This window comes from Haliotis rubra, unplaced genomic scaffold, assembly GCF_003918875.1.
Source record: "Haliotis rubra isolate DU_JTF1 unplaced genomic scaffold, ASM391887v1 Scf120, whole genome shotgun sequence".
Classification (NCBI taxonomy): domain Eukaryota; kingdom Metazoa; phylum Mollusca; class Gastropoda; order Lepetellida; family Haliotidae; genus Haliotis; species Haliotis rubra.
Window position 1 is genome coordinate 1,459,454 of NW_025765115.1, and position 23,429 is coordinate 1,482,882.

The following is a 23,429-nucleotide window of genomic DNA, read 5'->3' on the forward strand; positions in this document are numbered from 1 at the left end:
CAGTACAAGAGGAAACCTTGTACTATTGTTGTTCTAGGGCTGCACACTGTCACATGTGGCTCTGCATTGGGAAAGCTTTTACCATTAATAACCACCTGTCACGTTCTTTAGTCAGAAGGCAAGGAAAGAGATGGCATGTTACCTCAGCTGAAGTTGTCTTGTCAGGGCTGGTGGTGTAACTTGAGATGAGTGGCCTCATTATTGGAACTCCTGAGGGTCACTATATAGAGTTAGTGGGATTACTGTGGTGTAGTGGGGACTGTGTGTAGTGGGGTTACTGTGGTGTAGTGGGGTTACTGTGGTGTAGTGGGGACTGTGTGTAGTGGGATTACTGTGGTGTAGTGGGGTTACTGTGGGTGTAGTGGGGTTACTGTGGGTGTAGTGGGGACTGTGTGTAGTGGGGTTACTGTGGTGTAGTGGGGTTACACTGTGGTGTAGTGGGGGTGTAGTGGGGTTACTGTGGTGTAGTGGGGTTACTGTGGTGTAGTAGGGTTACTGTGGGTGTAGTGGGGTTACTGTGGGTGTGGTGGGGTTACTGTGGTGCAGTGGGTGTAGTGGGGACTGTGGGTGTAGTGGGGTTACTGTGGTGTAGTAGGGACTGTGTGTAGTGGGGTTACTGTGGTGCAGTGGGGTTACTGTGGGTGTAGTGGGGACTGTGGTACAGTTGGGTTACTGTGGGTGTAGTGGGGTTACTGTGGGTGCAGTGGGGTTACTGTGGGTGTAGTGGGGTTACTGTGTGTGCAGTGGGGTTACTGTGGTACAGTTGGGTTACTGTGGGTGTAGTGGGGTTACTGTGTGGGTGTAAGTGGGGTTACTGTGGAGTGTAGTGGGGTTACTGTGGGTGCAGTTGGGTTACTGTGGGTGCAGTGGGGTTACTGTGGGTGTAGTGGGGTTACTGTGGGTGCAGTGGGGTTACTGTGGGTGTAGTGGGGTTACTGTGGTGCAGTGGGGTTACTGTGGTGCAGTTGGGTTACTGTTGGTGTAGTGGGGTTACTGTGGGTGTAGTGGGGTTACTGTGGGTGTAGTGGGGTTACTGTGGGTGCAGTGGGGTTACTGTGGGTGTAGTGGGGTTACTGTGGGTGTAGTGGGGTTACTGTGGTGCAGTTGGGTTACTGTGGGTGTAGTGGGGTTACTGTGGTGTAGTGGGGTTACTGTGGTGTAGTGGGGTTACTGTGGTGTAGTGGGGTTACTGTGGTGCAGTGGGGTTACTGTGGTGTAGTGGGGTTACTGTGGTGTAGTGGGGTTACTGTGGGTGTAGTGGGGTTACTGTGGGTGTAGTGGGGTTACTGTGGTGTAGTTGGGGTTACTGTGGTGTAGTGGGGTTACTGTGGGTGTAGTGGGGTTACTGTGGTGCAGTGGGGTTACTGTGGGTGTAGTTGGGGTTACTGTGGTGCAGTGGGGTTACTGTGGTGCAGTAGGGGACTGGTACAGTTGGGTTACTGTGGGTGTAGTGGGGTTACTGTGGTGTAGTGGGGTTACTGTGGGTGTAGTGGGGTTACTGTGGGTGTAGTGGGGTTACTGTGGTGCAGTGGGGTTACTGTGGGTGTAGTGGGGTTACTGTGGTGCAGTGGTGTTACTGTGGGTGCAGTTGGAGTTACTGTGGGTGTAGTGGGGACTGTGGTACAGTTGGGTTACTGTGGGTGTAGTGTGTGTTACTGTGGGTGTAGTGGGGTTACTGTGGGTGTAGTGGGGTTACTGTGGTGTAGTGGGGTTACTGTGGGTGTAGTGGGGTTACTGTGGTACAGTGGGGTTACTGTGGTGCAGTGGGGTTACTGTGGGTGCAGTGGGGTTACTGTGGGTGTAGTGGGGTTACTGTGGGTGTAGTGGGGTTACTGTGGGTGTAGTGGGGTTACTGTGGTGCAGTGGTGTTACTGTGGGTGCAGTGGGGTTACTGTGGGTGTAGTGGGGTTACTGTGGGTGTAGTGGGGTTACTGTGGTACAGTGGGGTTACTGTGGTGCAGTGGTGTTACTGTGGGTGCAGTGGGGTTACTGTTGGTGTAGTGGGGTTACTGTGGTGCAGTGGGGTTACTGTTGGTGTAGTGGTGCAGTGGGGTTACTGTGGGTGTAGTGGGGTTACTGTGGGTGTAGTGGTGTTACTGTGGTGCAGTGGGGTTACTGTGGGTGTAGTGGTGTTACTGTGGTGCAGTGGGGTTACTGTGGGTTTAGTGGGGTTACTGTGGGTGTAGTGGTGTTACTGTGGGTGTAGTGGTGTTACTGTGGTGCAGTGGGGTTACTGTGGGTGTAGTGGGGTTACTGTGGGTGTAGTGGAATTGTTACTGTGGAGTGTAGTGGGGTTACTGTGGGTGCAGTGGGGTTACTGTGGGTGTAGTGGTGTTACTGTGGTGCAGTGGGGTTACTGTTGGTGTAGTGGGGTTACTGTGGTGCAGTGGGGTTACTGTGGGTGTAGTGGGGTTACTGTGGGTGTAGTGGTGTTACTGTGGTGCAGTGGGGTTACTGTTGGTGTAGTGGGGTTACTGTGGTGCAGTGGGGTTACTGTGGTGTAGTGGGGTTACTGTGGGTGTAGTGGGGTTACTGTGGTGCAGTGGTGTTACTGTGGGTGTAGTGGTGTTACTGTGGTGCAGTGGGGTTACTGTTGGTGTAGTGGGGTTACTGTGGTGCAGTGGTGTTACTGTGGGTGCAGTTGTGTTACTGTGGTGTAGTGGGGACTGTGGTACAGTTGGGTTACTGTGTAATTAAGTGGGGTTACTGTGGTGTAGTGGGAGTTACTGTGGTGTAGTGGGGGTTACTGTGTGGTGTACTGTGGTGCAAGTGGGGACTGTGTGTAGTGGGGTTACTGTGGGTGCAGTGGGGTTACTGTGGAGTGTAGTGGTAGTAGTTACTGTGGTGCAGTGGGGTTACTGTGGGTGTAGTGGGGTTACTGTGGGTGTAGTGGGGTTACTGTGGTGCAGTGGGGTTACTGTGGGTGTAGTGGGGTTACTGTGGGTGTAGTGGGGTTACTGTGGTGCAGTGGGGTTACTGTGGTGCAGTGGGGTTACTGTGGGTGTAGTAGGGGTTACTGTGGTGCAGTGGGGTTACTGTGGTGCAGTTGGGGTTACTGTGGGTGTAGTGGGGTTACTGTGGTGTAGTGGGGTTACTGTGGTGTAGTGGGGACTGTGTGTAGTGGGGTTACTGTGGGTGCAGTGGGGTTACTGTGGGTGTAGTGGTGTTACTGTGGTGCAGTGGGGTTACTGTGGGTGCAGTGGGGTTACTGTGGGTGTAGTGGGGTTACTGTGGTGCAGTGGGGTTACTGTGGGTGTAGTGGGGTTACTGTGGGTGTAGTGGGGTTACTGTGGTGCAGTGGGGTTACTGTGGTGCAGTGGGGTTACTGTGGGTGTAGTGGGGTTACTGTGGTGCAGTGGTGTTACTGTGGGTGCAGTTGGGTTACTGTGGGTGTAGTGGGGACTGTGGTACAGTGGGGTTACTGTGGGTGTAGTGGGGTTACTGTGGGTGTAGTGGGGTTACTGTGGTGCAGTGGGGTTACTGTGGGTGCAGTGGGGTTACTGTGGGTGTAGTGGTGTTACTGTGGTGCAGTGGGGTTACTGTGGGTGTAGTGGGGTTACTGTGGGTGTAGTGGGGTTACTGTGGTGCAGTGGGGTTACTGTGGTGCAGTGGGGTTACTGTTGGTGTAGTGGTGTTACTGTGGTGCAGTGGTGTTACTGTGGGTGTAGTGGTGTTACTGTGGTGCAGTGGTGTTACTGTGGGTGCAGTTGGGTTACTGTGGTGTAGTGGGGACTGTGGTACAGTTGGGTTACTGTGAGTCGCAGTGGGGTTACTGTGGTGTAGTGGGGTTACTGTGGTGTAGTGGGGACTGTGTGTAGTGGGGTTACTGTGAGTCACAGTGGGGTTACTGTGGTGTAGTGGGGTTACTGTGGTGTAGTGGGGACTGTGTGTAGTGGGGTTACTGTGGGTGCAGTGGGGTTACTGTGGTATAGTGGGGTTACTGTGGTATAGTGGGGTTACTGTGGTATAGTGGGGTTACTGTGGGTATAGTGGGGTTACTGTGGGTGAGAGTTAATCTCCTGGATGTAGCAGGGTCAGTGTAGTGACCCAGTGGGGTTGTGGGTGGAGGGAGTTTGGATGTTGAGAGGGAAAGACGGATACAGTTCACACATCTTAATGCTGACAACCATCTCTGGGATTCACTCAGCTGTGTTGTGACGAAGGTGGTCTCTTCAATGTATGTAGTTAATACTGTAATTGCTCCGTCACCTGGATGTTCACCATTAACCACTTTGAAGGAAATTAACTAAATGTATTCAGGTTAATAGCACGCTATCATTGTAAGTTGGGTTGAGCTTGTAGAGATTCTCTTTTGCCCCCTCCACTTATATAGCCTTTGGGAGGCAGTCAGGCACTCAGGTATCCTGGAGGTTCTGCTGTTATTGTCTATTTGGAAGATGTTAACATTGATTTATGAAGATAGCATAGGCATCAAAATGAACCACTTGCTTTTTCCTTCTCATGGTGAACCCCGTCTTTTCAGCCACACATTCAAAGGCTTCATTCAGCATAACTAGAGCTTGTATCAACAATTCTGTGATCTATGTTTCATTAACAGAGTGGGAGGCATTTACCTGTCTACCTTGGTGTACTGACCTAGCTACATGTACTGCACATGCCAACATCAGAGCCTGAAGTGGTGTGTGTAGTGCTGCTGTAGGAGGTATTTACCTGTCTACCCTGGTGTACTGACCTAGATACATGTACTGCACATGCCAACATCAGAGCCTGAAGTGGTGTGTGTGATGCTGCTGTAGGAGGTATTTACCTGTCTACCCTGGTGTACTGACCTAGATACATGTACTGCACATGCCAACATCAGAGCCTGAAGTGGTGTGTGTGATGCTGCTGTAGGAGGTATTTACCTGTCTACCTGGGTGTACTGACCTAGATACATGTACTGCACATGCCAACATCAGAGCCTGAAGTGGTGTGTGTAGTGCTGCTGTAGGAGGTATTTACCTGTCTACCCTGGTGTACTGACCTAGATACATGTACTGCACATGCCAACATCAGAGCCTGAAGTGGTGTGTGTGATGCTGCTGTAGGAGGCATTTACCTGTCTACCTGGGTGTACTGACCTAGATACATGTACTGCACATGCCAATATCAGAGCCTTTAGTGGTGTGTGTAGTGCTGCTGTAGGAGGTATTTACCTGTCTACCTGGGTGTACTGACCTAGATACATGTACTGCACATGCCAACATCAGAGCCTGAAGTGGTGTGTGTAGTGCTGCTGTAGGAGGTATTTACCTGTCTACCCTGGGTGTACTGACCTCAGAGCTACATGTACTGCACATGCCAACATCAGAGCCTGAAGTGGTGTGTGTGATGCTGCTGTAGGAGGTATTTACCTGTCTACCTGGGTGTACTGACCTAGATACATGTACTGCACATGCCAATATCAGAGCCTTTAGTGGTGTGTGTAGTGCTGCTGTAGGAGGTATTTACCTGTCTACCTGGGTGTACTGACCTAGATACATGTACTGTACATGCCAACATCAGAGCCTTTAGTGGTGTGTGTAGTGCTGCTGTAGGAGGTATTTACCTGTCTACCTGGGTGTACTGACCTAGATACATGTACTGTACATGCCAACATCAGAGCCTTTAGTGGTGTGTGTAGTGCTGCTGTAGGAGGTATTTACCTGTCTACCCTGGTGTACTGACCTAGATACATGTACTGCACATGCCAATATCAGAGCCTGAAGTGGTTTGTGTGTTGCTCTTTTAAACAGGTAAAAGGGTGCGTGTCTTATCTCCCATAATACATGTAAGGTAAACACATGATCAACTGCTCGGCTGACCGTTTATCAGTTTTCCTATGCCACTGTAATTTCTTTCAGGAAGTAAATCAGGAGGCATGGGTCATTCACTCCTGCTGATATATTTAATCTTTCTCCTGGTGGTGGTATAAGGTTTAGGTTATCAGCACATTTTAAATTATATTTTAGAAATGCAGATCGCTCTACCACCATGTATAGTGTAATAAAGCACACTTTATTATTATTGTTAAAGCATGAGGACGCTCGCATCTGAGTGCTTTAACATTTTATTACTTCCAGGGCGAAAGTGGGCTTTATTACACTATACATGGTGGTAGAGCGAACTGTATTTCTTTTGTAAGGTGCCAAATTTAATAGTAACCAATGATAAATCAAGGGCAGAAAACAAACAGAAGAGCTTTGTCTGTGACCTAAGTTAACAACCCTCGTCGGGCTAACTGACGTGCTGTTCTTTGATGCGTCTGCCCCCCTACATTAAGGCTCATGTTACCAGAAAAACAAATGATAAACAGTTTGATGATGATTTACGTTTGGGTTAAATACATTATTTGAATTACACCTGTGATTAACGTAAACCTTATGGGGCAATAAGAGCGTCGCATTTCTACTACCAACATAAGTTTAGATCAGTACATCCAGATGAAGCTGACAATCACGCAACACTCCACGGATGCATTGTGGGATTGTAAACATTGCGAATGTTGCCATGTCACTGTTTAATTGTGAGTCGAACTGAGACATTATGTTCATCGAAAAATATAAACGTAAATGTTTCCACCAGTGATGTTAGCCGAGTGAAGCAACTGCAAACCAAGGAACGGGGTTCTATGATAGTAGTTTACCGTAGGAGGTGATGACAACTGACATGCATCGTGACATTGGTTACTAAGGGTACGTTCGATTACGAGGGGGCAGATTAGAATGGCGCAGTGATGCCTATTCATTTGTGACGTAATGCAAAAAGTGTACATTATCATCTGATAAAGTACTGTTGGTGCCTTTGATCTTTTATCAAAGCATCTTAGAATATTACATAATCTGTCCTTTATATTGGAAGCTATTACTAGATTTAAGCAGTGAATGGTTATTACTGGACTGTTTATTATTTTATGTGTAATGTTGCAGACACGCTAAAATCCAGATGAACTAGCCTGAAACATGTCATTTCTCAGCTACCCTTAAATATGCACAAACCTAGAAAGCAAATATTCAGCATGATTTTTATCCCCCGCAACGCGTTTTGGGGGGTGTATTAAAATGGACTCCGTCAGTCGTCGTGCGTGCGTTCGTCCGTCTGTCCGTCCTTCCGAGCACATTTGTCTTTTCCGGAGCAGAACTCTAAAACCGTTCACTATTTCTTCACCAAACTTGGCACATAGATAGATCTGGTAGTGTACTGGTGTATTGGTAGTTTTGGAATTCTGAATAAAATATTTTTGGCATTTCCATGGCAACAAGTTTGACTTAGCCTGAAATTGGTGGTTGTGCTCTTTTCCGGAGCTGAACACTAAATCCTAAACTATTTCTTCACCAAACTTGGCACATAGATTGGTCTGGTGGTGTACTGGTGCCTTTTGGTAGTTTTGGAATTCTGAATAAAATATTTTTGGCGTTTCCATGGCAACAAGTTTGACTTAGCCTGAAATTGGTGATAGTGCTCTTTTCCGGAGCAGAACTCTAAAACCGTTCACCATTTCTTCACCAATCTTGGCACATACATAGATCTGGTGGTGTACTGTTGCCTTTTGGTAGTTTTGGAATTCTAAATAAAATAGTTTTGGCTTTTCCGTGGCAACAAGTTTGACTTAGCCTGAAATTGGTGGTAGTACTCTTTTCCGGAGCTGAACTCTAAAACTGTTCACTATTTCTATACCAAACTTGGCACATAGATTGGTCTGGTGGTGTCCTGGTTCCTTTTTGGTAGTTTTAGAATTTTGAATAAAATATTTTTGGCATTTCCAGGGCAACAAGTTTGACATAGACTGAAATTGGTGATAGTGCTCCTTTCTGGAGCAGAACTTTAAAAACCTTTCAATACTCTCCTTCCACTTTTCTATATACACACCTAATTATTTGACATAAGCATAACTCGTAGACATAATCATGAAGAGTATTTTGCCATTGCAGGGGATATTGATGACTTTGTCTTCTTGTTGTTTTAATAATAGTTGTGAATTGAATAGGTGACTGACGAACTGACTCAGGACCAGTGAACAGGTGACTGATGAACTGACTCTGGACAAATGAACAGGTGACTGACAAACTGACTCTTGACCAGTGAACAGGTGACTGACGAACCGACTCTGGACAAATGAACAGGTGACTGACGAACTGACTCTTGACCAGTGAACAGGTGACTGACAAACTGACTGACTTAGTGTACAGATGAATTTTGAAAGGACTCTGGACCAGTCTACAGATGTTATGACTGATAAGCAGACTGTTTCGCTGTGTACCAGTAGAGTCGACCATGTCAGATTGTTTAGTCAGACAACCATGGATGTATATATGACAGTGTAGAACACACGTTAGCCAGGGTGTGCACAGTGACATGGCAGGACTGGAGATTTAGACCAATGCTATGTGTATATGTAGCCTGTAAGTGGAGGAAGTATTGGGCACAGTCCTAAGTGGGATACTTACAACAAGGAGCAGTTTTATACATATGCTCGGTGTAGATCAGATTTATTCTTTGAAAAAAGGTTGATTAAATTTCTATCGCGTGACATGCTTGAAGTAAACATGATACTGTACCTTCTCTGCATCACAAACAAATTTATGTCTCTGGTTGTCTTATGTTGTGAAGAGGTGAGTATAGAAAGAAACTAACCAGCTCTGTCTCTGTGTCTGTCACTGAACACTGAACAAACACATGTCAAGGACAGACTGTGGAAAACTGTTACAATAATCATAATCAAGTGATGGAAGACTTCCAGCTCATTAGATCCTTTGAAACTGTACGTACCCAAGATCCATACACATGAAAAGTTCTGACTTCAGTGTATCAACGGACCATTTAACAATAAAAAAACATAAAAGCATTAAAAAACGTTGCACAGTGCTGTGGTATTGCAAATTAAGCCATGAGACGACTGCCCCTTTGATGATGAGTCTTCCTTTCAGTGGAAGTGTGTGACATACATAAAAGTATTGTGATTCATTAAGAACCCAGTGACAATTAGGAATGTAGATCTGTAGGTTACCAGGCTCTTGTCGGAGTAGGAGACTGTCATCCCCAATGGTTTAATGTGCCCCTAGTGTATTCAGGGACTGAAAAGGCTGACTTGACACAATCCATGAGTTTCGATCTGGAGATGGTAGGGGGATGTATTATAATGGGGTCAGGGCTGCTGAAAGTGAATAGTAGCAAAGTAAATGATAGCTAGAGAAGACAGACTTTCAGACATGACCTCACAGGCTCCCTCCCTCAACCACCCACTCACTCCGACTGGCTTGCTCCCATGTTTGAGAGTTGCAATGGATCAGCATGACATTACTGAGTTACGGCATTTTTTGCTGCAAAGTCTAACCTAAGTGTAACATATGATGTCTGTGGCCCCCATGCATTAGGGAGTTGACATTATCCCATAACATGATGGCATTTTAAAAAGTTAATTGTTTGATGAGGGTTATTTGTCATTGTTGCAGTGTAAAGGGTAAAGTATAGATGGTAAGATGGATTGGATAGGATGTGGAAGAGGTCCCACTCTGGTGGGTAGGTACATCCTGGGAATTGCAGAATTAGCAGCAGTTTCATTCAAAGATATATGTAGAAGATGTTCACCCGGGTCAGGGGTGGAAATAACCCATTGCCGACGTCCCAGTCCAGTGTTTTTTTTCTGTCGGGCAAGCAAATTTGTATATCACACTGTACCGGTGTCCAGTTGACTTTCCAATGTTAACTATGTTGTTTATTGTAAAAAATCAACAAGAATAATTATCAGGGCAAGTGATTTTACATGTGCTAATGTTCCGGAGGACACTAGCAATTTTAATGTTATTTCCACCCCTGCAGGTGTTTGTGGAACTAAATTTTGTGTGGGGGGGGTCGGGGTGGGGGTGTGTGGTTGTTTTTTTGTTTTTTTGTTTTTTTTATTCCCCACATAGGTACGATGTGTGAAGAACATTTCTGGTGTCCCCCGCTGTGGTGTTGCTGGAATATTGCTAAAAGCGGCATAAAGCCAAACTCACTCACTCACTCCTAGCTTGGGTTAGACTTGGTGCTCCGGGGCACGAGCACAGCCACCATTAGTATGTGCTGACCCCAGGCACATACTGCTTCATGTATATATCCACTTGTATATAGCAAACTTGTATATACTAGCAACCCTCGCTCCATGTTATCAGCATGTCAAGAGACGTACACAACCCTTCCCATGTAGTAATATGAAATTATCAAATATCAATCTGGAAGCTGTGTTGGCTGAGCAGGTTAGGCGGCTGACTTTGTATGCTGGTGATTAGTTGCCTGACTCTGAGGGTGTGGGTTCGAATCCCAAATGGGACTCAACCCAACAAAAGTACTAGAATCTGTACTTTACTAAGAAAGTGTAATCCCAAATGTAACATATGTAACATGTGTTACATTTGACCACTTTCTAAATGACATTGTGTATTCACAATCTAATGTTAATCCCTAATACATGCATTTATTCCTGATGTTAGATCCTCTTGCACATCTCATCCTGCTTATCATGACCTGTTTCACATCACTGCCGAAAATCTCACCTGGGAAACCTTTCTATCAATTACCTGTAATTGTTTGGAAGCAGGTAAAAAATCTGATTGTGTAAGATGCATGGATACGACCCTTCAACTGACTTTTCCAGTGGAGCATGAACAGTTTTAGTATTGATCCAGCAGCTGTGAGTGAATTGCATTTATCACTTCAGGCATGTTCATCATACCTTTTGTGTCCAGAGCCATGTTGTGTAGAGGATTCTCACAATTTTTCGAAATGATTTTTCAAGTCTCTTGGGTAATTTTTTTGTGTGTTTGCATGGACTTTTGTGAGAATATATACTGGGATTGAAATTTTGGGTAAGTATTGTACACTCCCAATATGTAGGAGTCAGGAAGTCTAGATTTAGGGCCTAGATTTAGCTCTCTTAGAGCTAAGAAGTCGTAAGTGCCATTCATTAACATTAACTTACGACTATCTTAGCTCTAAGAGAGCTTCGAAAATCTAGGCCCAGGATAGCATGTGCACTACATGTATGAACTTGGTAGCAAGTCTAGATTTACCTGCAGTAAGCACAGGACAAACAACTGTCTGTCACTCCACCGGTGTCTAACGCATTTCCTTGCATGGCCAATTGTTCACAGTGTATACAGTGCAGCTACAATCAGCCCAGGGGTACAGACACCTTCTGTGTTACACATATTGTTGTTACAAGTGAAACCTGTGATCTGTTAGCAGTAAGCAGGCTTTGGATCTTACAGCCTCAGTCAGCCAGTCTGACTCATGGATCCACATGTTGAATTAGTGTGCATAAAATTTAATATAAGATGTTATATTTGGGATTATGCTTTCTCAGTAAAGAACTGCTTCTAGAACTTTTGTTAGGCTGAGACCCATCAAGGATTCAAACCCACACTTTCAGAGTCAGGCACTTAATTGCAAGCACACAATGTCAGAAATCTAACCTAATCAGCCACCGTTACTTCCACAAAAATGGCTGAAAGCTAAATGGCTGACTTTGAGTACAAAGTAAGTGATCTTGATAACATGTGACAAAAGTACTAGAACATGTAGTTTACTGAGAAAGGGTAATCCCAATATAACATATTATATTTGACAACTTGCTAAATGGCATGGTGTATTCATATCAAATCTGATATTTTGTTGTCAGTGCAAGATTATTATTTTGAATATGTTTGGCAGGAGACAATGTTATGTCAGGTAGAGTCTGCTTCTTGTAAGTTATCAACTTTCTCCTTGGACAGGTTAGATCCTGAATCTTGATATATTCATCTACAATAAAGAGCATGTGTACATCAGGACAATTGGTGAAGCGACTTTTGTCTTTATGAAGCTCTGCACATTCCTTGCAAACACATGCCACTGTTGCAGTACATGAGACTCAAGGTTCCAAGTTTATTACGTATGGTGGTGTAGTTCTGCACTGTTAGAGTTCATGACTTTCGTGTACCTGCTGTAGTGTAAAATTCAAGTGGTATATACTTGTGGATTGGTATATACTTCAGAATGTTTGCTTGAAATGGTGCCAACTATTAAAGAGAGTGTTGACCAAGAGCAGTATCGAGAGCCATTAATAACAAGTTATTGCTTAGTATTCAATAATGATCAGAACCATTTCAAACTAAGCCATGTCGTAGAAGCTACTTAGTGACCAGCTTAACACAATGAGTGCTCATGGGCGCGTGGTTGTGCTTACCAACGACAGATCCACTCATTTCATGCACATAATACAGATTTACATGCTGATAATAGGGCATTGAAAGAAAATGTTTCTTAGAAGTTTCTATTGGAATGTTTTGTGTAGGCTTCTCCATTGGTGTCAGGTGCTCCCAAAGGCTGAGGGTCGGGTACAACATGGCAGCAAGTGCACTTCCTGACCTTTCAGTACTATGTGACCTCCAAACAGCATCACTTTCATGGACCTGACAGGACAGTGTTACCTCAAAACAACATCACTTTCATGGCTCACACATAGACCTGACAGGACAGGGTGACCTCGAAACAACGTCACTGTCATGGTTCCACACAGACCTGACAGGACAGGGTGACCTCCAAACAACGTCACTGTCATGGCTCCACACAGACCTGACAGGACAGGGTGACCGCCAAACAACGTCACTGTCATGGCTCCACACAGACCTGACAGGACAGGGTGACCTCAAACAACGTCACTGTCATGGCTCATACACAGACCTGACAGGACAGGGTGACCTCCAAACAACGTCACTGTCATGGCTCATACACAGACCTGACAGGACAGGGTGACCTCAAAACAACGTCAGTGTCATGGCTCCACACAGACCTGACAGGACAGGGTGACCTCGAAACAACGTCAGTGTCATGGCTCCACAAATACCTGACAGGACAGGGTGACTCGAAACAACGTCAGTGTCATGGCTCCACACAGACCTGACAGGACAGGGTGACCTCGAAACAACGTCACTGTCATGGCTCCACACAGACTTGGCAGGACAAGGTGACCTCAAAAGGTCTCTGCCATGTCTCAGACACAGACTTGATACCAGGTTGTTGCCTCAATTCTCTGGTAAGATGGATGGTTACATGTAACTGTCAACCTTCCAGATAATAGCTGACCAGGTGCGGCTTCACTCCACTGCAACCGCCTAATACATAGAGCAGAGCTTCTACTAATGTAGGAAATACTTACTGAACAATGTTAAACATAGTTCACATCCTGCTGTAATTTATCATTGATTGTTGCCACAGTTAACCTATTCAACTTGACTCACAAAAAAGGAATATTGTGCTTCATAAACATTCATATTTTGACATTGTTCATCTAATTGATGAACCTTTTTTTGTTAATAGTCAGCCACCCCTATTGTAGGGTTCAAGTTTTGAGTTCCTGTTTGTATGTTGTGTGCTGTCAAAAACATACATTGTTTAGGAGAACAGACAAGAGGTAGCAACTTTTGTAAGTGAGATTGTGAAATTTGCAGTGAAGCATCACTAGAGATGATAATTTGCAGTTCCACTTGTACTTCATTGTGTTATGTTCGGAAGTTAAGTTTACCATGTGTACTTGGATCTATATAGACATTTAACTGACAAAATATTGTGAGGCAGTCATCCGAAGAATTTGTATCTGAAGCTTGTTTTAACAGGCATGATATATTCTAGTCACTTGTTATTTCAGTTGTAGCTTATATTCTATATACTAGCATGTAAAACAGTTTTAAAGAAAAGCATAGTGTTTTATTGCTGGATATATGTTATTGAAGAAACATTTCCGGTGTCACCGTTTAAGGGTTGCAGTTTAAAACACAAAAACATTATGTAATAGTGAGGGAGTGAGCCTAGTGATCAAAGCGTTTGTTGGTCTCGCCAAAGACACGGGTCTGATTTTCCACATCGGTACAATGTGTGAAGCCTATATCCAACGTCCCCCTCTGTGATATTGCTGGAATATTGCTAAGAATGAGTAAACCTATGAGTATAGGTTTACACCACTCTTAGCAACAACCTGGTATCAACTCTGTTAAGTATAGGTTTACTAAAGTGTTCGCTCATCACGCCGAAGGCCCGGGTTCAACACCCTACATGGGTACAATATGTGAAGCCTATTTCTGGTGTGTCTTCACCTCTCTCTCTCTCTCTCTCTCTCTCTCTCTCCCCCACCCCATTTTGCTGGAATATTGCTAAAAGCACCGTAAAACCATACTCACTCACTCACTAACTCATTCTAACCAGATAAGTAGATAGATGCTCAAGCTGTTGATCACTGGATTGTCGATTATTTACAGACCGCCTCCATATAGCTGGAATATTGCTGAGTGCGGTGTAAAACTAAACTCACTCACTCCCTCTCTCTAACCAGATAGTATAATAACAGGAGTAACTTGCATACTTCAGTACAGATTCGCTGACATGATATTTTCTTTGGTCCTTGTTCTCATCAAAACTCATTGTGTGCATGTATTCTGCACCTCCCTCTCTACACAGCTGTATTTATCAGGGAACATGTGTGCTAAGCTCAAGAAAACCTTGAAATCATTAAAGAAATAGTGTTCCCTAATTAAGACCGGATGGAAAACCTATCTATCAAGTAAGTTTAACAATCTCCAAACACTGCAATAAGTGAGTAATCTTTTGAAGTAATCACATTAAAAGCACATGTCCATGATATGAACTTTCCATTACTTCCATAATTTTCTAGTAAACTCTAAATAATTGTTTTAGGGGCAGTGGCCGACCCAGAAGAAATTGAAATGAAATTTTATGTTTTCCTTGTTGCAGAAGTCTATGCTTGCCATAAGTCTAACGCCTTTCATGTTGAGATAAGCAAAATGATACATACACATTTGGTGAGGAAGAAATACCCCTAACTCTCCAAAATGTGTAAAATGTGAAAAGAATATTCTTTAAGTTTGCAGACAGAGGGCCTGTGTCAAGCTATGAACGATGTTCTAATATGCACCGTATTAGAAGGTTGCACATTATGATCAAGAGCTTGTTTTGTGATGTTCTCATGCGATAAGTTATTACCTAACATGTGGAACCATTCATGATTCGACAGGTTGTCTCTCAGTGTTTAAGGTTGAAAACATTATCAGTACATGTATTATAAAGATAAATCTGATGCCTTATCAGGTGTATGATATATGTGATCATAAGTCTCTGTGTTTGGTGGTTGCTGATTGGATTGATGTCAGGATATACAGCAAAGGCTGTGTTGTACAATGTTGAATAACAAGGAAGTGGTATGAGATGTGTCTGTCAAACAGCTGACTAATGCTCTTGTGAACCTCCAGGTTAGAATTGGAGTGGTGGGGTAGCCTTGTGGTTAAAGCGTTCGCTTGTCATGTTGAAGACCCGGGTTCGATTCCCTGTATGGGTACAATGTGTGAAGCCCATTTCTGGTGTCCACTGACGTGATATTGCTGGAATATTGCTAAAAGTGTCATAAAACTCATTCACTCACAGGGGTAGCATTGGTCTTCAGCAACCGAAGCTTGCTGTAAGAGGTGACTATCAGGATCAGGTGGTCAGGCTTGCTGACTTGGTTGACACATCATTGTATCCTACTTGTAGGGATCAATGCTCATGATGTCAAATCACTGGATTGTCTGGTCCAGATTTGATTATTATTAGCCAGAAAATTGCTGAGTGAGGTATTTAACAACAAAAGTAGCAGACTAATGCAACAAGCAGCTACATTTAAATTGAAAAGGAGCTACAGTGGGAAGGGAGTTTTATATCTGGAAGTACTTCATCTATGGCTTTAACATTACTGTAAGGGCTGGGTGGAAGGGGAAATAAAATGGTACAAGGACTGTGAGGACTATTGTAGCAGCTAATGTTACTTGTATGGAGAAACAGACTTGTGTTGAATGCTTGAGGATGTCTGATGAAATGCTCTGTATGCCATGTGTTCCATATATGGAAGGTGTTGAAGGCAGTGTTTCTAGTGTTGTATTGTTAACTCCATCAGAGAAGATAAGTATACTCTGGCATGGTGAATCTGCCATTTATCTTTGAGACTTCTAAGCTGTGCAGTTCTGTAGTTGGTCATCTTGTCAGCAGGGGTCTGAAGTAGGCCATCCTGTTTGTGTGGAAGGGAAGCAGCAAATGGCCAGGCCAAACAGAAGGTGGATCACACATGTGGATAGTGCAAGGGTTGGCCATGTGCTTCCATGTAATAGTAAAGGCATTCTTTGTCACTTGCCTCCCACTCCAGTTTTAGGGCTCTCTTTACTGTTTTCTATCACATCGCCAGGATTGTACCGTGCCTCAGTCACCGAGATGTAGGCCAGGAGCAGACGGCCAAGTGTTTCCAGCAGACGTCAATGTGCTGCACATTTGCCAGCATTGTTGACTTGAGTGGACACAGTTCTACACAAGTTTTGCTTATCCCAACATTTAAAGGGCTGGACTGCTCCTCATTAGGCCAGGAATTCAGCACTGGACATGTTATGGTTGGCTTTGAGAAAATAGTGTCGGATAACAAAATCATGAAGAATTGTATTTTAACTCAACTGGGTGATCTTTCTAATAAATGATGTACTTCTATACAGACTGACTGGCCCTAATGAGATATTTAAGATTTTAGCAAGAATTATGTACAGACCGGAAAAAGCTTTTTGCATATGTATATTATTCAGAGGCACCCAATTTTTCATGTCTACAGTTTGCCTGTCATAGCTAGTGGGTATACAAACTGTTTTCAGTAGTATTCATGTTGTTGTGTTAGGCTATGATTAGTTTTGGTATTTTACATCAATTTACATAAGACATGATATCATTCCTAAGTTTGATACACACAAGTGTGGTAGTACTTGCATGGTAACCACTGGCCTGATCCACAGTTTGTTGCGCTCTGTCATATGTAAGCCTATGATAAATGCTATAGTACAGTAGCTCTTTACACTACAAACGCTTTATGGATCTGGACCCAGGGGAAGAAAGTGGGTGAATGGTGGAGATCCTGTATACAGTGTCCACGTGTAAGACATCTAACCTTTGTACACAGCACATGTAGGCACAAGACAACTTATGGCATGGATTCCTTCCAACATAGGTCAAGTGAGGAGGCAAGGGTTGTAATGAAAACATTGCCAGCTTTGTTGGAGTGATTGCTCGGAAAGAAATGCAACAGACAGGTCCCCAGTCAGCAATACTTGGTGTAGCTGTAGCTAACAGCCTTAAACAAACGGGAAGAACTGATCAGTTTCACATGTTATGGATACAGTGTCAGTAGATACAGCATGGGGTTTCAAGGGAAATTTTACATACTGAAGATGTTTTGTTTTCTTAATGAGAATTTTTTCTTCATTGAAATTTGTCAATGACTTCAGTTAGTGGTTATGGACTTGTACAACTTGAAGTGAATTCTGAAGATAGGGGAAAGATATGTTGTCAACACCATCAAATAAAACATTCATACAGCTCCCATCATCTACATCTCATCATTCACCGTAATATCAAATGTTTAGATAGGACTTTGATTTCACTCAGTCATGCTTAGTAATTCTGCGTGTATACCACTGTACGTGTGTGTAAGCATCTCTTGCACAACATATTGATTGCAGTTTGAAATTCAGCTGCTTTTGGTTATCCTCGACTAAAAGTTTATTTCAACTTCCAATGCATTTGGTTAGGGCCTGTTTAGATATGCTTGAAGACAACCCTTTTCCTGCTCTGCTCCTCCTCACATATTGCAAAGGGTGGTCCATGGTTTTGAGACAATTTCTTCTCTCCACATACCTAGTGTCTGAAACCAAAGTATTTTTCCCTATGATGGATGTTCCCTGCTGCAAGAGTTGCTCTGTCACAATGTTCACTTGTTGCATACCTGGTCATGAAGAAGCAAGACTTATGTCCAACCACTGTTGAACAGTCCAACGGTTTGTGTTTACCAGACTACAGTTGTTGTCATACAGGCCAGATTATCCTCAGTGACTGACCCAAGGTCAAGTGTTCATTGTTCTGGTCACAGCGAAGTCCAAGCCTCGGATATTCGATACAATGCAAAGTCACAAGAACCTGATTTACAGGCTTGACTGCAGAATAGCTTACATCTCCATTCACCAATATTTGTTAGAATATGGCGACATGCAGCACTGAAAATAGGTGAATCTAGACATGTTTACAACTGCTGTTTGATATATCTTATTTACTTAAACACTGTAGGAACCCCAGTAGTTAGAGATGGTGAAGAGGTTTAGGCTGGTTGTTGTTTTAAATCCTGATGCATGCTTTGCTGTTCAAAGTGGAATTTTAGTCTTCTATTTTAGATTAATGGCTTTCAGTATTTCTGTTCAGCTATGTATACATGAACCAATTTCATTTGTTTCAGATGCAACAAATTCTATACCAGAACTACAAAGAGGACAAAGGATCGTTCAAAAAGACACTGAAGAGCAAGGAGGTTGAGAAGGCTGTGACCCTGCACCCAGTGAAGGACCCAGTGTATCAGTACCGTATCTACAACCATATCCAGTCCACCATCATCATGAACCTGCATCAGAAGGAGCTGCGGCTCGTCCGGGAGGTGACCATGATGGAGCAGCTGCTTGGACTACAGAAGTCCAACATCGTGGACAACAAGCTGGGCATCTTGCCCTCGCTCAATAAATACCCACCAAAATCAGAGGAGGAGGTGCTCACTTGGGACTTTTTGAAAAAGCCTATATATTCTCATAATCATTTGAATCCAAAGCGGGGAATGGAGGCATCCTTGTCCGGGGCTTTGGATGATGTTGTCATGCAAGTCATGCAGTTAGTGAATAAAAACGCCCGTCAGAGGGGGAGGACTATAGATTTTAAAGAAATTCTGTATGGTTATAGGAGGACTAACCCTTTATTTGGGGCAGATTACATTCTTGACTTATTGCTCATATATCGCAAACACAAAGGCCGCAAAATGACAGTGCCTGTGCGTCGCCATGCTTATTTGCAGCAATCCTTTATGAATGTTTTGTTCACTGAGGAGATTCCCAAATATCATCCGAGGCCAAGTGTTGGGGGGCAAGTGATAAACTTGTTCAGGCAAATAGCTGGTGGATCAGATGATCAGAAAGCTTTAGACAAAAGAAAAGAAACAATTCATTTTATAATGCCTCTTGCTGGACGATTAAAAATATTTCAGCGCTTTATGCGAAACATTGAGGATGTGTGTTTTAAATCTGGTGAAAATGTGCGTCTTCATGTGGTGTTGTTCAACAGTGAAAAGGAAGACATGGCTTTGGAGCGGAGCATTGATCTGCTTCAGAAGTATCAGAGGAATTACGGTGGCAATAACATTGAGATCATACAAGCAAACGGTGCTTTCAATCGTGGTAGGGGATTGGAGTTGGGAGCTTCAAAATGCAAAAGTGATGCATTGTTGTATTTCATAGATGTGGATATTGTTCTGAGGAAAGATGCCCTGAATCGAATTCGCCTGAACACTAAACAAGGCTTCCAAGTGTACTTCCCCATTGTGTTCAGCCAGTTCGACCCAACGACAGTGTGCCAGGACGACAGTCAGCACTGTGCGTGCCCCAGCCCCAACAACTGTTTGATCAAGCCATATGACTTCCATCATGACACAGGCTACTGGAGACAGTTTGGCTTCGGCATTGCTGCCATGTATCGCAGTGACATGCTGTCAGTAGGGGGCTTCGATCTCAGCATAGAGGGCTGGGGGAAAGAGGATGTGGACCTCTACACTAAATTCATTGAAAGCAATATCACAGTGTTTCGCTCTATAGACCCAGGAATGACACATGCTTTCCACCCAATAGAGTGTGATGCTAGTCTCGAGACAAACCAGATGACCATGTGTATCAACTCCAAAGCCCAGAGCTATGGGTCAGTGTGGCAAATGGCTGAAACAGTGTACAATGAAGACGACATCATGCGGCGCCACGAGAAGCATTCACTGGATGTGCGATCCTAATGAACATCCAACTTAGGATCTCACTGGGGACTTAATTGCAATTTGCTCTGCATGTATTCTACAGATTCTGGCGGGGTTGTACAGGGGATGTTTTACAGGTGGACGTTTTACAGGCATCACAAACTTCAGTGTTCATCTACTAAAGACCATACATGCCTGTTGATATATTGATGGATGTTTTTTATGTTTGTAAAAGTGTAGAATTTTGTTCATATGCTGCTTTGTCCCGTTTTGCTCAAGAATGTTACATCGTGTATCCATTACCATGATAGGGAGTGGTAGAGCTACCACAAAAGGGGAACAAATGTTATTTACAGAACAAAATATGAAATGCTGGAAGATGTTTATTTGTTATCTTCATTCATGTGTGATTAATGTGCACGATGTTATGCTTTGTGAATGTAGTATTTCTTGATGAACCGAAAGCTTTGAATGACTGGAATGGTGTGCCTCTGGGAACGACATAGATGTAGACGTCCATTATGTAGGCTTTTGTAGTGTAAATTGCCTCGAGAATTCTCACAGCTTACATGTGTACATAATTAGCACAGCTCTAGACCTCTGCACATGTTAAATCCATCCATCCAACCACTTCAACATCAGAATCATGTCACTTCATAAATACTTCATTTGAAGCTTTTTTATTGAGAAAATTATGAAGTGCTCATATTCCATTTTTAATTTACAAATGTTATTAACTTGCTCTTGAAGGTGTATTTAGTATCAGAACGCCATGGATAGTCGAGGCTAAAGTTTCATCAAGACATCAATTTGGTATACGCTTCTCTTTACATGATAAGGCAGCAAATGGTTGACATTATTGAAATGCATTCATATTATTTTTAAATGTCAGTCTTTTAATGTTATAATGTTGATGATAGCCATGTGATTTTCATGAAAAGAAGCATTGAGAGAGAAGCATGAAATAACCTACATATACATTTGGCATGTTCGGAGAGAATAATCTGTTTAAAGTTCATTCTTTCTTGAAGATTCTCAGAATTAATAGTACCAAGTAAGAGAGACACTAGCTTGTCTCCATTGTATGAATATGGTATTAAAGATGCCTTCTTTTGGGTACAAAACTATTGGATAAAGAAAGTATTTTTTCCAATTTATGGCACAGGTATAATTTTGAGTTGTGTTTTTTTTAATGGCACACACCCAGCAGAATGGGATGTGATGTAAATAAGAGTACTTCACTCTCTGAGTCCATACCATACTGTACATGTTGCCTATGGGCAGCTTTAGTGTTGCTCAGCATTACGTAGACATAGGGAAGCAGAAATACATAGGAACCATACTTACTGTTCCTTCCATATTACAACCTGTAGAGAAATTTGTTATAAGGTTAAACCAGACCAATTTTATTTCTTGTTTTACAGATTTTGTCCTCAGAAAACCTAAAGGCAGGAGGGGAAAAAAATAATAATAAAATCACCAGTCAAAGAAAAATTCCTTCTAAATATTAAAAGTATTTTTGCTTCTGGCAATGTATGAAGTGTTTATGGGGCAAAAAACAATCAAAAAAGAATTTCTTGTAAGTTTACATTTTTGGCCAATAAAAACATAAGGATTTTATATTTTGAGCGGGGAAAATTAATTCCCATTTTTTTTCTTATCCTTAAGAAATACGACCCGTGGATCCGTAAAACAAGAAATAAAATTGGACTGGCCTTAAGTTGCAAAAGCATTTTTTTTAGGTGACAAAGATTTTTTCTGTCTCAGTTTTCATTTGATGAAGTTTGTATACCCAGATTCATATGTTGTAGTTAGTATGGTTATGTGTTTTTTAGGCTGAAAAAATGACATACTTTCATGTGCATATGTCTAAAGTACTTGAAAGATAAGCCAAATATTATTTGGGGGTCCAGCATGAACTGCAAAAGCATGAACTTCATGCAAGTTAATTCTTGGTTGTGCATCAATTCATAGTTGTGTCTCAATCACTTTAAGCAATGTTATTCATCTCTAGCATCAATCATATACACATGAATGTCTCAGAGTGGGATGTTTCTGTCTAAATGTTTATCAATGTATCTTCTCATTACATCAGTAGCATGTATCAGACACACATCATTACATAAGGCCTTGTCAGCATTTCTAAAATGTGGAGGGGCTGTGGGGTAGCCTAGTGGTTAAAGCGTTGGCTCGTCACGCCGAAGACCCGGGTTCGAATCCCCACATGGGTACAATGTGTGAAGCCCATTTCTGGTGTCCCCCGCCGTGATGTTGCTGGAATATTGCTAAAAGCGGTGTAAAACTAAGTCAGTCAGTCAGTCTAAAATCTGGATTTCACTAAAACAGAAAATAATCTTGTATCAATGGTTCCATTGAAACAAGCATGCAGTTGTAATATATTTGCATAGTACAGTTAAGTATTTTCTTTACGATATGAGTACTCTTGCTCAACTTCTGAAAGGCCTCGCCACCAGTTTATCATAATTTCTCCAAAGATCTATACTTGTCAAAATGACTAATCCATAGCAGCTAGGTCACACTTCCATTTCATGTAATAGAATTTCTGACTCTTTCTTTTCATAATTTATCTTGAGAAGCTTACAGTGCCATCCATTTGTGTCGGTTTTGGTTGTGAATAATTGACGGTCAAGAGGTGTGTGAAGTATTTTTAAAACAGTCTCTATGAAAGTGTCACAAATGATTACTTAGTCTTCCTTGTAAACCAAACAAGGGTTTCTCTGAGGGTGTAAATATTGAGTGGAAATGAGCTTTTATCCCAGATTCATGTTATAGTACAGGTCAACAAGAGTCTCAACCTGTAGCCATGCCTCTTACATACACAGCAGTAATGGCTTCAGATGAACAACTGTGACATGAAGCTCACTGGAATATGTTAAACTGTGGCATGGTAACTTCTTGTCGTCTTTCATTCTTAACGCTATGGCAGACATGTGTTTAATTTTTCAAGGACCCAGCCATTCTTTAAGTTAGCATGAGATTCGTTTCACAATGTAGCATTATGTAGCAGTTATAAAACATGGGTCTGCTCTGCTAGGATTTCTTCTGGTTTCAAATATGTACAGGAGGTTGTTCTTGTCAGGTTTAACTAGTACTAATATTAAAGATGATTGCCACCAGTGTGTCTTGTAGGGAAGATATCTCCCTGTTTCAGACTGGTTTCAGACTGGTATCTGATGATAGAAGTGTTGGCCAGTTGTAGTTTCCTCATACCACTGCTGGCCTGTGTGCACAGTTAACTCTGCTGGTTACTGGGTTGTGGAGGAAATAGACCCCGTGTCATACAAGTCACAGTTATCACTGTTTATCATCTTCATGCGAAATAAGATTTATACTTTGTGTGCAAATTTGTCAAATGTCTGTGGTTCGCTCATTGTCGATACAGTTTCTTTTATATGCCTGATTAGGAAGGACTTTAGTTGTTGATGCCAAAGTCTTGATAGTGGTTTGTCACAGGCCAAGCATCTTCTGTATAAAGATATGTATATATATAGCAAGAATGTTTTGAGCATGTTGAGACTTCGCTTTGACAATAACTAGAACATTTATGTATGAGAAATGAGGG

General features: G+C 42.8%; 1 protein-coding gene across 2 annotated transcripts in view; it reads left to right on the forward strand.

The window, feature by feature from the left end:
• LOC124263383 (chondroitin sulfate synthase 1-like) overlaps positions 1-22,700 on the forward strand; it is a 76,264-nt gene extending 53,564 nt beyond the window's left edge. Inside the window, exons 1-2 of one of the 2 annotated variants that reach the window (XM_046698009.1) lie at positions 10,710-10,761; positions 18,302-22,700. In XM_046698009.1, coding sequence (XP_046553965.1) covers positions 10,741-10,761; positions 18,302-19,885 — 1,605 coding nt within the window. In that variant the 5' untranslated portion in view covers positions 10,710-10,740 and the 3' untranslated portion in view covers positions 19,886-22,700. Of the gene's footprint in view, positions 1-10,709; positions 10,762-18,301 lie in introns of those variants that run through there. The other variant, XM_046698001.1, reaches the window with a different exon arrangement.
• The last annotated feature ends 729 nt before the right edge of the window (positions 22,701-23,429 follow it).